Source organism: Melanerpes formicivorus, unplaced genomic scaffold (genome assembly GCF_026170545.1).
Source record: "Melanerpes formicivorus ecotype bairdi unplaced genomic scaffold, bMelFor1.0.p_v2 SCAF_45, whole genome shotgun sequence".
NCBI classification, from domain to species: Eukaryota; Metazoa; Chordata; class Aves; order Piciformes; family Picidae; genus Melanerpes; species Melanerpes formicivorus.
The window spans coordinates 3,801,605-3,815,248 of NW_027142397.1; the positions used below are offsets into that span (position 1 = coordinate 3,801,605).

The following is a 13,644-nucleotide window of genomic DNA, read 5'->3' on the forward strand; positions in this document are numbered from 1 at the left end:
TGTGGGTCTCTGGGACTTACTTTAGCCTTTAAGATGTCCCCTCTTTGAGAATTCACCATTAAATGAATGGCTTAGGTTGGAGAGGACCTTAAAGATCCTCTACTCCAACCACCCTGCCATGAGCAGGGACATCTCTCAACTAGACTTGTAGCATTTGAATGAAGTGGAGAGGAAAAGTAGTAACTAGGTGATCATTCTGCTTTTAATTTTTAAACTCTGAATGTTTTCATTTTGACTCTAAGAGAGCTGAGCTGAGAGAGCCTTCATTTATTATAATAGCTCAGTTATTTTTGGCTGACTTATTTTAATGCAATTGCTTGAGGGAAAATTGCCCTCTGAGAAAATAGTGTAACTTCATTTTGTGGCTTGACTGTGGTGTGCCCCATTATTCAAACCACTTAGGCCAAGAGAGGCCTAATGAGTTATAAAAAGAAAAAGTCTGGTTGGAAGTTATTTCATCCAGAAAATTACCTACAACATTAGTTGTCCTCTGAAAGAAATCTGGAAATCAAATTTCCAGCTGGAAAGGAGAAGGATTTCGTGGTGCTTGTGCATCTCACATCCAAAGCTCAGGTGTGTCTTGGGAGACCTCACCTCCAATACTGTGTCCAGTTCTGGTGTCCCCAGCATAAGGACACAGCTGTTGAGAGAGAGGGTCCAGAGGAGGCCACAAAGATGATCCAAGGGTTGGAGCACTTCTGCTATGAGGACAGAGTGAGGGAGCTGGGGGTGTTGAGCCTGGAGAAAAGACTCTAGGGTGACCATACAGCTGCCTTCCAATTTCTAAAGGGATCCTACAGGAAGGCTGCAAGAGGGACTTTTCATGAGGGTGTCTAGGAGAAGGGGGAATGGTTTGAAGCTGAGGGAGAGCAGGGTGAGACTGGAGCTGAGGAAGAAGTTCTTCAGTAGGAGGGTGGTGAGACTCTGGAATAGCTTGCCCAGGGAGGCTGTGGCTGCCTCCTCCTTGGAGGTGTTCAAAGCCAAGTTGGATGAGGCCTTGAGCAACCAAGTCTAGTTGAGAGGTATCCCTGCCCATGGCAGGGGAGTTGGAACTAGATGATCTCTGAGGTCCTTTCCAGCCTAAGCCATTCTGTCTCTTCCTGAAAACACAGCGTGGTCAAAGTTTGGAAGGTTAAGACTCACCTGGTTTGTCTGGATTCTTAAGCAGCATTCAGCTCAATTGTCAGATGCATTCTGATAGTTTCTTTGTGGGTGTTTTAAAATCCTTAAAACCATTTATTCTGTCCTCCTGAGAAGATCTGGAAGAGCTGTTGACAGAACAAAGTGCATTTTTAAGAGCTGTCAGAATAAAAAGATCTGGTTGCACTAGTTCTCAGACTTTCTTCCAAACTTAAAAGACCTTAAAAACCCTTCACTGTTGTGAGCACAGAAAATGTGGCTAAGAAAGGTAGGCTGCTGTTTGTGTCTTTTAAAAGTAGTCTGTAGGCCACAGATTGACCACTGTGCTCACGACTGGGAGCTGCATCCCATCCCCCTTTTGATACCCCTTCAGGGAAGCTGCTTCTCTGGGTCTTGTTGTCTCATCTGTGAAACAACAATATTGCTCCCATTCATCACTGATCCATCAAAAATCACAAGGAAAATGTTGCTCTTAGCAGAAGTTGGCTGATGGGAAGTGCTCAATATCTGCTCTTACAACTCCTAGTGCTGTTTGCACTCAGAGGCCTTTGCCCTGGCAGCCTGGGCACTGTTTGAACTAACCTGCGAAGACCACGCTTAATGGAATGAGAGAGAGCCCCCAGCCTCAGGTGGTCAGAGGAGGGAATGGTGGAACCCAAATGAGTGTATTTGCATCCTGAATAATGCAACTGTAAGCTAAATATTGTTTCCATTGCACTTGCAGTCTCTTTTAAACACATTTTTATGCGATTGATTTTCAGGTTAATAAAAATACTAAGTTTCAAATGAATGAAACTTGCATGTTTCCACAGAAGTCAGCTAAAATTACACCTTGTGCACTGTGTAAATCTTTGAGATCTACAGCTGAGATGATAGAGAGCACAAATAACTTGGGAAAAACTGAACTCTTTTGCTCTGTTAACTGCTTGTCAGCATATAAAGTCAAAATGGTTACTTCTTCAGGTAAGTTCATCCTTTTTCCTCCTTTAGAAGCATAATTTCACATTGCTCATATCCAAACTTAATTAGTCTTGAAAGTTAAGGCTGATACTTCTTTTTTGGGGAGGGTGGGAAGTGGCTTGTTTCTGAAAATAGAGGTGCCAAGATGGGAACAAGAAAGCTGGGGAGGGACTTTTCTGAGGGCTTGTAGTGACAGGATGAGAGGGAATGGATTGAAGCTTGAGGAGGGCAGATTGAGACTGGAAGAACCCTTTACAGTGAGGGTGGTGAGACTCTGCAGTGGGTTTCCCAGAGAGGTTGTGGATGCCTCCTCTCTGGAGGTGTTCAAGGCCAGGGTGGATGAGGCCTTGAGCAACCTGGGCTAGTAGGAGGTGTCCCTGCCCATGCCAAGGAGGTTGGAACTGCATGATCTTTTAGGGCCCTTCTAACCCAAACCATTCTATGAATCTATGAACATAAGAAGTTTCTAGCATAGTTAAACCTAACTGGTGACAATACAGTCAATTCAGATTGATTTTTGGAGAGCTTAAGCATGGTAGTACACCTTAACATCTATTTTCTGCTCCTACAAGTGCAGCTGGTGGGTTTTCCCACCCACTTCAGTGGCCATTTGCCCTACCACTGCTGTGACTTCTCTGCTCCTTTTCCTCCAGGCGGAGGTTATCTTAGTTACCTCTCCCTGATGCTGCATTCAGCAAGGCAAACATTCTCAGCTCTTTTTCTTGTAAACCAGAAAACTGCTTACTGACATCCTAGGGATACTGGAAGATTAATTAAAAGCTTCATTAGGAAGAAGTTCTTCACCATGAGGGTGGTGAGACACTGGAACAGGTTGCCCAGGGAGGTGGTAGAAGCCTCATCCCTGGAGGTTTTTAAAGGCCAGGCTGGATGTGGCTCTGAGCAGCCTGTTCTAGTGTCAGGTGTCCCTGCCCATGGTAGGGGGCTTGGAACTGGTTGATCCTTGAGGTCCCTTCCAACCCTAACAATTCTATGATTCTGTGATCTGGCAAGCAGCAGGCACTGCAGCTGCAGAGTCTGCTTCTGAACATGTTGGTGTTCCTGTGTGCCCCTTGCCTTGGCATTCAGCTTCCCAGGTGGTGTTTGTTTCATTTGAGTATGCACAGTGCAAAGTGACCTGCAACACTACTTGGATTTTGCATCAATCTTTTTTTTTTTTTCCCCTTCTCCTCCTTCTTCTTTTTCCCCTTTTTTCCCTCTGTTTCACCCTCAGGTGTTCAAGTTCAGTGCAACAGCTGTAAAACTTCCTCAAACCCTCAGTACCACTTGGCCATGTCAGATGGGAGCATACGCAATTTCTGCAGCTACAATTGCGTAGTCGCTTTTCAGGTGTGGCATCTTCAGATTGTACTTCTTAGCTGAGTAATAAAGGGGTGGTGGGAACCAGCCTGGGGTGGCAGGTAAAAGATGTGGCTGCTGTAAAATAAATAGCCCCTTCCCTCCATTCGCTTTCCCTGCAGAATCTGTTCAACAAGCCTGCAGGGATGAACTCCTCGGTGGTGCCTCTGTCGCAAGGTCAAGTCATTGTGAGCATTCCCTCGGGCTCAACGGTATCGACCAGTGTCACCACCTGCACCGTGTCCCCCAGCTCCATGAGCAGCAGTTCAGCTGCAGCTGGTTTACAGAGGCTGGCTGCCCAGTCCCAGCAAGTCACTTTTGCCCGTCCTGTTGTCAAACTCAAGTGTCAGCACTGTAACAGATTGTTTGCGACCAAACCGGAGCTGCTTGACTACAAGGTAAGCAAGAGCAGAGCTTCCAAGGCTTTGATTTCTCAACAGAAACCCAAGAATCAGAGAATCATAGAATGTTAGGGCTTGAAAGGGACCTCTAGATACCAGCAAGTCCACAGGTTGTAGCATATATTTCATGTCACTACTGCTCTATTGCTTGCTATGATCTGCTTTGAAGGAGTTCAAGGTCCCTTCCAGCCCAAACCATTCTATGATGTTAGGAAGAAGTTCTTCACCATAAGAGTGGTGAGACATTGGAACAGGTTGCCCAGGGAGGTAGTGGAAGCGTCATCCCTGGAGGTTTTTAAGGCAAGGCTGGATGTGGCTCTGAGCAACCTGATCTAATGTGAGGCATCCCTGCCCATGGCAGGGGCCTTAGAACTGTCTGATCCTTGAGGTCCCTTCCATCTCTGACAATTCTATGGTTCTGTGAATCTATGAATTTGGAGCTGATTTTCACAGTATGGTAGGGGCTGGAATGGATGTCTGGAGATCACCAAATCCAAGCCCCCTGCCAAGGTAGGTTCACCTAGAGAAGGTCACTCAGGAACCCATCCAGCTAGGCCTGGAATGTCTCCAGAGGTGGAGACTCCACCACCTCTCTGGGCAGCCTCTTTCAGTGCTCTGCCACCTTTAAATTAAAGCAGTTCCTCCTTTTGGCATCATGTAACCAATATCAAAATTAATACTGATTGTAACAACAGAAACAAAACCCCCAAACCTTACTCTTGCCTGGCTAGATAAACACATTCCTGCTTCTTAGTCCTAGAGATGATCCTTTTAACACCAGGACAAAGCACACTGATGAGAGCTTGCTGCAGAATGTTGTGCTGTTACAAAGCTAAAGGAGGAGACTCGGCTCGTGCTGTCTGTCATTGAGTTCCGGGGTCATAAATGCACTTGTGAGGTTTTATTAACAATTAACAGCCTGGGATGTGAGACATGGGGACCAAAACATTCTGGCTGTGTTGCAGGGTAAGATGTTACAGTTCTGTGGGAAGACCTGCTGTGATGAATATAAGAAGAGGAGCAGCGTGATGGCAATGTGTGAATACTGCAAAATTGAGAAGATCATCAAGGAGACAGTGAGATTCTCAGGAGTAGATAAAACTTTCTGTAGTGAAGGTAAGAAAGGGCAAGGCTGTGGCTCAGACCAATCAAGGCAGAAATGCTTTGCCTTGAAGTTATTGGTGGTGCTAACCTGATCATTTTAGGTTTGAAAACTGATTTTTAAGAAGAAAACTTAGTTCTCCCTTTACATTTTAATGCTAGGTGTCAACAAATGACTGCAGGCAGACCTAAATGCCAGAGCTACAAGTGCCAAGCAAATGGCATTTTGATACTGATGGATGTTTTTGGTCTTTTCCTGCTTTCTCTTCTCTTTTAGGCTGTAAACTGCTCTATAAGCATGACTTGGCTAAGCGCTGGGGAAACCACTGCAAAATGTGCAGTTACTGTTTACAGGCTTCCCCCAGACTGGTCCAGCATCACTTTGGGGGGAAGATGGAGGAGTTTTGCTCAGAGGACTGCATGTCTAAATTCACAGTTTTGTATTACCAGGTAAGCAATATTCTCACACAGCATCCTCTAGAATATGAATGCATCCCCAGAAGACCCTTTGGGCACTAGGAGCTAAGTGAGCTGCCCATACCTGACCTGTGTCCATGGAATGTATTGTCTACACCTGAGAGATGAGTAAATCCTTCTTAGCTTTGGAGTAGCAGTGTTCTCTGTAGAAAAAACCTCATATGGGTTGTGGGAAGACAGACACTGAGTGTTCTGCTGCTTAGGGATGCACCCATAGAGATTTCTTTCCACTGTGTTTGCTCAGCAGAGTGCAGAGAGGGTTTTATGCACATCCTCTTTGTTGCTGTTTACAAGCTTGGTAAATTTCTCCCTCACTCTTCTTTTCCTAGATGGCAAAGTGTGATGGTTGTAAGAGGCAAGGTAAACTCAGTGAATCCATGAAATGGCAAGGGGAGATCAAGCATTTTTGCAATCTGCTTTGTATTCTGTTGTATTGTAATCAGCAAAGTGCTCCTGACCCTCCACCCCCAAACAACACAGGTAAAACAGGCTGGGAATGGTGTTGCCTTTTGGTGTGCATGATGGTGGATGTGAGCATTTATTTGGAAACCTGATGCAGTGAAATCAGAGTAGAGTTCAGTGAGCTCTGATCTGCTCAGACCTCACCTGGAGTACTACATCCAGCTCTGGAGCCCTCAGCATGACGAAGACGATGAACCAGAGTAGGCCACAGCAATGGTGGGAGGGCTGCAAGCCCTCTGCTGTGAGGCTAGGCTGAGAGAGTTGGGCTTGTTCAGCCTGGAGAAGGAGAGGCTACAGGGAGAACTCCTGGTGGCCTTTCAGTGCTTAAAGGGGCTGATCAGAAAGCTGGGGACAGAGTTTTGTGCAGGGCCTGTTGTGACAGGGCAAAGGGTGATGGTTTAAACTAAAAGAGGGAGATACACAGACTACATAGAAGGAAGAAATTTCTTACACTGAGGGTGGTGAGACCCTGGCCCAGGTTGCCCAGAGAGGTGGAAGGTGCTTCATCCCTTCAGCCATTCCAGGCTGTTTGGGACTCTGAGCAACCTGCTCTAGCTGCAGATGTCCCTTCAGAGGGGCTGGACTGGATGATGTTCAAAGGTCCCTTCCAACCCAAACCATTCTATGATGCTATGACCTGGGTGCAGAAGGAGACTTTACTAGCTGCCACTAGCAGGCATGTTGGACTAGCTGACCTTTAAAGGTCCCTTCCAACCTAAAGCATTCTAACTTTTGACAATTTATACATCTTCTACTGGGAGGCTTGCCCATTGCCCATGGAATGGGCTCAGTGTTAGATCAATCTCTCTTACTTCAGACAATTTCAAACTTCTGCAGGTGTGAAATGAGAATTGCTTCATATACCAAACCTAAATTGGGATTTTACAGAAGATGAAACCAAAGCACTTGCTTTTCAGTCACTTCCCCCAAACAAAGCCCCCATTTTGCTGGGCTAAGCTGTACTGATATCTATTGAAGACGTGTGAGATCCCAGCTTGTCTCCTGTACTTGCTAGCACGTAGCCAGGTAGGGGAGAATGTTAATCTTCATTTCACAGAAGAAATCAAGTGGTGAAATTAGCAGACTTCAATATATGCCCAGACTTCCATGTATGCACTTAAACCAGCCAGTTCTGTAGGCATATGAAGAAGTTTAACCCTTTGTCTGTCATGAAGTGTTGATTCTTGAGATCTCAATGCCAAGGTTGATGTGTGCTGGAGCTGTTTTCCTTGCTCATTACTTCAGCAGATGGAATGGGAAGGAGGGTGGGAATGAAGCCCAGAGGAGGTAGAACTGTTGAGTTTCTTGTGGGGATGAAATGCAAAAGGAAGACAGGCCCACAAAGACAGGAGGAGGAGGAAGCAAAACAACAGGCAGAAATATCTCTGATGCTAAAGACAGGCAGAATCTCACCCTGAGTGATGCTGGCTGCAACAGAGGTACCCAACAAGGAGTATTGACTGAAAGCTTACAGTGTGCACCAGGGTTCAGCTCTTCAGCTTTGTGCACATCTGCTGCTCACATTGGTGGGAGCTGTTTTGCCTCATTCAGAGTAATATGAGCAACTTTATACTTTCAGGCCTTAACTATACCATGTGGCACTCCTGGTCTTGTCAGTAGATCTGGCTGTTAGGAAGGAGAGCACAATGCAGGGTGGATCTGCTCCTCCAGCAGCCTGCCTGCAGCTTCAGCTGAGGCACATTGCAAAACTGAACTGCAGGCAAACCCCTGAGCTGGGGGCTGCCAGCACAATGGAGTGCCTCAGAACAGAGGGGTTTTTGATGAACTGTGTTAATTCCAGGTGATGTAACAAATGGTGCAAACCTAAGGACTGTGAGAGCCTCTTAACATTCCCCTCATTCATTCCTTGTCAGGATCCCAACTTTCTCCCATGCTCTGTATGTTTGATGCTGAGCATGGTGAGGCTTCCAGCCCTCGTCTCCTGAGTGCTGCTGCAATACACATCTGTTGCAAGGAGAAAGCTGCTTTCATACCCTGGTGAACTCCTGACATGTGTCAGTGACTGGAACACAACTTAAATTTACTTGTGGGGGGCCAGCTCCTGTTGAAGCTGAAACACTGCAGTTGGACACCTCCATGGCCTTCTCATGTAGCAGCCTTTTCCATGTGGACCCCAGTCTGGAGGGTGGGTGTTGTTTCAGAAACACTGGTTTATGAATTCTCATCTGGCTTATTTTACTTTTCCTCTCTTCACTTTGTCCAGCAAACCTTTCTACAGCACCAGCTTCCTCCTCAGGCCCTCCTTCTTTGAGAAAGGACTCAACCCCTGTCATAGCAAATGTGGTGTCCCTTGCAAGCACCCCTGCTGCCCAGCCCACAGTTAACTCCAACAATGTTTTACAAGGTAAGATCAGCAGAATGCCTTCAGTTTTTAAGTCTCTGTTTCTGAGCATTTCTGGGGTCCCCAGCATGAAGGGGACATGGAACTACTGGAGCAGGTGCAGAGGAGGCCTTGAAAATGATCACAGGGCTGGAGAACCTCCCCTGTGGGGACAGACTGAGAGAGCTGGGGCTCTTCAGCCTGGAGAAGAAAAAGCTCCAGGGAGACCTTAGAGCAGTCTTCCAGTACCTGAAGGGGGCTACAGGAGAGCTGGGGAGGGACTTGTGACAGGATTTTGTAGTGACAGGATGAGAGGCAATGGCTTATAGCTGGAAGAGGGGAGATTGAGACTGGAGATTAGGAAGAAATTCTTTACTGTGAGGATGGTAAGACACTGGAACAGGTTGCCCAGGGAGGTTGTGGATGCCCCTTCTTTGGAGGTGTTCAATACAAGGTTGAATGAGGCCTTGAGCATCCTGGGCTAGTGAAAGGTGTCCCTGCCCATGGCAGGGGGTTGGAACTAAAGCCTCTTCCAACCCAAACCATTCCACGAGCCTATGCTCAGGACTCCTTCCCACTAAAGGCCACAACAAATTCTTCATTATCATAGAATCAACAAGATTAGAAAAGACCTGAAAGATCACCAAGTCCAGCCTGTCACCCAAGACCTCATGACTACTAAACCATGGCACTAAGTGCCACATCCAATCCCCTCTTGAACACCTCCAGGGATGGCGACTGCACCACCTCCCTGTGGTTCATCTGAGTGCAGACAGCTTTGTCCTTCCTTCCCCTGGGTATAAATAATGACTTGAATTTATGTACACATCCCAGGGAATGAGGTTTGGTGGGAATTCTTTTTCTTGACCTTGGCAGATAAGGGTTATGGTCCTTGCTGATAAGCACACAGGTTATTGTATGGTGTTTTTTTCTCCCTTCACAGGTGCAGTCCCTACTGTGACAGCAAAAATAATAGGAGATGTAAGTTTTACAAGAGACTCTTTTACTCACTTTGGCCCAGATTGTATCAATAACAAGTAAAGTATCCAATGATTTTCCACAGTCATTTTGTAACTGCTTTTCCTGCTTGGGATTGGGATTTAAAATTCATCCAGTTGGCAGAGGCTTGATTCAAATGGACTGAGTTTGTGTGGCAGAGAAAAATCATCTCAGGGTTTTGCAGTCATCTTAACTGTGGGGAATGAAGAGCAACAGTTCAGTGAGATGCAAAAGTCTTTTTTTTATGTCCACTGGATTAAGTGTTTGAAGGCAAAGCTTGCTTTAAGCTCTGGAGATGGTGGTTGTTCTCAAGCAGTTCATGGGTGCTTTCTGTACTTGAGGCTACTTTTTGTGCCAGAAGTGATGTCAGAAGGACTGGCATGGGAGGAATTGGACCAGTGTGGGCTGCTGAGGCTAACATGACCAAGCTCTGACAGCTTAGCTTGCCCTCTCCACTCCCTGCTTGCTCAGTTGGTAGAGCATGAGACTCTTAATCTCAGGGTCGTGGGTTCATGCCCCATGTTGGGCACAGATTCTGTGATTCTGTCATCTCAGTGGTTTTTTTCTCCCTTCAATAAGCTCTTCTGCCTAACCAGAGGGCCACAAGGGCTTTGTTCCCCCATCCTACTTCATCTTCCCACAGCAGTTCCCACTCCCTCTACACCATCCTCCCCCCTGCCTAAACAGCTCCTGCTCACTCTACACTGTCCTCCCCCCTGCCTAAACAGCTCCTGCTCCCTCTGCACCATTACTGCACCCATCCCAGAGCCAGGGGCAAGGCTCTCAACTAGCCAGGACACACACAGAGGAGCTCAGCCCCAGCCAGCACCCATGGATAACATTAAGAGTAGTCATCAATCATTACCCTAACAGCCGGGGGGCCACCAGGCCCCCCAGCCTTTGTTGTCACCACCACCATCACCCAGTGTGCACCAGGGGCACTCACCAGTGATGAGAGGAGGATCCTCCAGCCCAGATGGGCTCAGCTTGGGGCTTCTGCCTTTCCTGAGGGGCATTAAAAAGGGGAGTGGGTGGGGAGGGCAAAGTGGCCACACCTGGGGTGGGAGGAGACTCCACCAGAGCCCAGGTGCTCTGGGTTTGAGGAGAAAAAGGGGGGAAATGGGGTGGAAAGAGGGCAGATGTGGTGGGGAAGAAGGGGATTTCAAAGTAACTTTATTTTCCATGAATCTTTCATAATGCACAACTGCAGTTCATGGTTTGCTTTGCCTCCATGCAAAAAGAACAAACCCACCAATAACTTCACAAAACAAAGCAGAGTGGTGGCTATTGCAGTGAAACCTTTCCATCATTATCACTTTGCTTGGTGGGAAGATCCTGTGCTCTTCAGGTCAACATAACAAGGTTTAACGAAACAAAACAAAACAAAACGTTCTGCAAGAGTGATTTTTTTCCCTGGATACCAGCATGCAGCACCAGGATGACTGAGGGACTGGAGCATGTGCCCTGTGAGGAGGGGCTGAGAGCCCTGGGGCTTTTTAGTCTGGAGAGGAGAAGAATGAGAGGGGATCTAATAAATGTTTATAAATATCTGAGGACTGGGGGTCAAGAGGGAGGGCACAGGCTCTGCTCAGATGCACCCCGTGATAGGACAAGGGGCAATAGATATAAACTACAGCACAGGAGGGTCCACCTCAACATGAGGAGGAACTTGTTCACTGTGAGGATCACAGAGCACTGGAACAGGCTGTCCAGAGAGGCTGTGGAGTCTCCTCCTCTGTAGACTTTCAAGACCTATCTGGATGCATCCCTTTGTGACCTGATTCTATGGTCCTGCTCTGGCGGGGGGGGGTTGGACTCAACGATCTTTGTAGGTCCCTTCCAACCCCGAACATCCTATGATGGAGCTGTGGGGAGCCATTGTCACTGCTTATCTGTGAACACAGCTCCTAGAGTCCCTATTCCTGAGCAAATTGGGGTGTGTGGTATACAGCTTGCAACTCTTAAAGCATGAAGATTTGATTGTGTAGCTCTCAGGTTCTGAAGAGTGACACCTTTGCTTTTAGCTGAAGTGTCACTTAGGGATTGGAGTAGGAATTCTCCCTAAGGAAACAGATTCCTGTATTTGAGTGCAGGACTAAAAATTACAGTTAGGACATGAAATTAGTAGAGGCACAAATAGTCTATGTCTGTAATCAGGAAGTGATGCTGACACTGCCAGCATTTGTGTTCATTTTTGACTTCATTTCTGTGCTTTCACAGCAGTTTATTGAGGTTTTTGGGTATCTGGATCTGCCAGTCATCCAAAGGATCTCAATATAATTCTCCTTGGCTTTGCCATCAATAAGTTTCCAAGGTCAAAAGTCTGTAGAGATGATTTGACTACAAGATCCAAATGTTCTTGCAGAGTTGTTAGCAAAAAAAAGAGAGTATTTAAAATGATGACAATAAATGGAGGTGAGGAGCAGGAAGCACCAAATGCATTATCAAGCTGCTTTTGCAGTAGTTTTTAAATGATCATGTTTGGCATCCAGGGGACCTTGTAACTGTTCAACCTGCTGTAGTAGAGAAGTGACCTGACAGCACCTTTCAAAGCAGTGCTGACCCTGCCCCATCTGTGTTTCTCCAAACAGGCTAGCACACAGACAGATGCCCTAAAGCTGCCATCATCCCAGCCACCCAGGCTTCTGAAAAACAAAGCATTACTGTGCAAGCCAATCACACAGACCAAGGCCACCTCATGCAAACCTCACACACAAAACAAAGAATGCCAGACAGGTACGTAGCTAATCCCCTACCCCTCTTGCCTGGGTTGTACTTCAGGGAGCACTGCATGGTTTATGTCCTACAGGATGGTCTATTAATACATTTTCAAAGCCTTCAGTACTTTTCAGATTGTTGTGTGGTAATTTGCAGCTAGGAGTTAACCTTAGAGAGGTAAAACATTTGTGGTTCTTTGCCATCTTAAAAGCAAATCTTGAGATTGGCTCTAACTGAGCTTTCTGCACTCATCTCAGCTATGGGGAATGAAGTGCAGTGCTTAAGTGACATGCAGAGGGCTATGGAGGCAGCTTGTTTTCCTGACAAGTTGTGAGGTCTTTGCTCTCACAAGCCACAGGAGCAGACTCATTTCAGTAAAGTGCAGGATTTTTCCAAGATGATTTTAATTCTCACTTGCCTTTAGCTATGGGATACAAAGAGCCTCTGAAAACTAATTCCTGATTTCTAAGATCATTTCATTAGATTCATACTTGCTCTGAGCTCCCTCTATGGGAGGGCTGGGAGGAAACAGAAACACCTTGAAAGGCTATTTCATAGTCCAGGCTGCCACTGAAGAGTGCTTTTGTTAATGCAGAAGGAGCCTGCAGTATGCAGCCTTGGTGTAAACCTCTCCATGAGGAAGCTAAAGTTAAGTGGAAAGACTGCAGTAGTTTTTTTTAGTGGTATCTTCTTAGGGCCTTGTGGTTAGTTGTGGGATAATTGCAGCAACACAGCATTGGCTGCAGACCTTAGTATTTAATGCTTATTCCCCCTCTCTCCCCTCCCAGCATTAAGTCATGCAGCCAGTGTTGGCTCTTTACAAGCTGGAGTAGTAAAACAAGTGAAGGATGTCTGTGAGCCAAGGTGCAGCACTGTGCAACAAACAGAAGTCCAGACAATTATCATGGACACTCTGGAGTGTGCTGGGTGGGCATGTGGGGAAATCATTTCTGGTTTGTTCTGTTTTTCATACAACAGAAGAAGAAGAAGAAGTTCCACCCAAGGTCATTGTGGTTCCTGTTCCTGTCCCAGTGTTTGTGCCAGTGCCCCTTCACCTTTACACTCAGTACACACCAGTTCCACTTGGGATGCCAGTACCTGTAAGTTGGACTTCAGTTCACTGGAGAAGTGCTTTCCAGTCTTGTTTCTGGACACACAGCAGTGTTCTTGCTGTGACTGGTCCTGCAAGGGGTTTTGAAGTCTTTGAAGTCAAGTTGGTTTGGGTTTTTTTTCTTTATCACATCTTGGTTGGTGAAGCACTTACACAAAGCTGCAGAAATGAAACAGCTTCTCCAGTCTGGAGTTATTTTGAGATCAAATTGAGTCTTTCTAAACTGTATGTAAGATAAAATGAGAGGGAACTCCTCTCTGTATCTGCTCTTTCTCTTCATCCCAAAGGTATTACTAATATTTTCCACATGTTCCATAGGTACCAGTTCCCATGCTCTGCCCAACTACCCTGGAAAATGCTGATAAGGCCATGGAAACTATTCAGGATATCAAGGAAAAGATTCCCACAAGTCCATTTGAAGCTGACCTCCTTCAGATGGCAGAAATGATTGCAGAAGATGAGGAGAAAGAAAAAACACACTCTCATGGTGGTAGGTGGTGTTTCTAAATAGGAAACTAAAGGCAGTGAGCTGGAGGTCCTCTCACCATGGAAAACAGATGGAGAAGTAGCTGTGGGGC

The 13,644-nt window shown here is 46.4% G+C and overlaps 1 protein-coding gene across 8 annotated transcripts in view; it reads left to right on the forward strand.

The window, feature by feature from the left end:
* LOC137451647 (zinc finger MYM-type protein 4-like) overlaps nt 1-13,644 on the forward strand; it is a 53,120-nt gene that overhangs the window by 26,389 nt on the left and 13,087 nt on the right. For 5 of the 8 annotated variants that reach the window (XM_068159314.1, XM_068159320.1, XM_068159319.1 and 2 more), the window contains 11 exons: nt 1,902-2,103; nt 3,332-3,447; nt 3,579-3,854; nt 4,823-4,973; nt 5,236-5,408; nt 5,765-5,915; nt 8,122-8,262; nt 9,182-9,219; nt 11,829-11,973; nt 12,934-13,055; nt 13,385-13,556. In XM_068159314.1, the coding sequence (XP_068015415.1) occupies nt 1,902-2,103; nt 3,332-3,447; nt 3,579-3,854; nt 4,823-4,973; nt 5,236-5,408; nt 5,765-5,915; nt 8,122-8,262; nt 9,182-9,219; nt 11,829-11,973; nt 12,934-13,055; nt 13,385-13,556 (1,687 nt within the window). The remainder of the gene's footprint in view (nt 1-1,901; nt 2,104-3,331; nt 3,448-3,578; nt 3,855-4,822; nt 4,974-5,235; nt 5,409-5,764; nt 5,916-8,121; nt 8,263-9,181; nt 9,220-11,828; nt 11,974-12,933; nt 13,056-13,384; nt 13,557-13,644) is intronic. The other 3 variants (XM_068159315.1, XM_068159317.1, XM_068159318.1) reach the window with 3 other exon arrangements.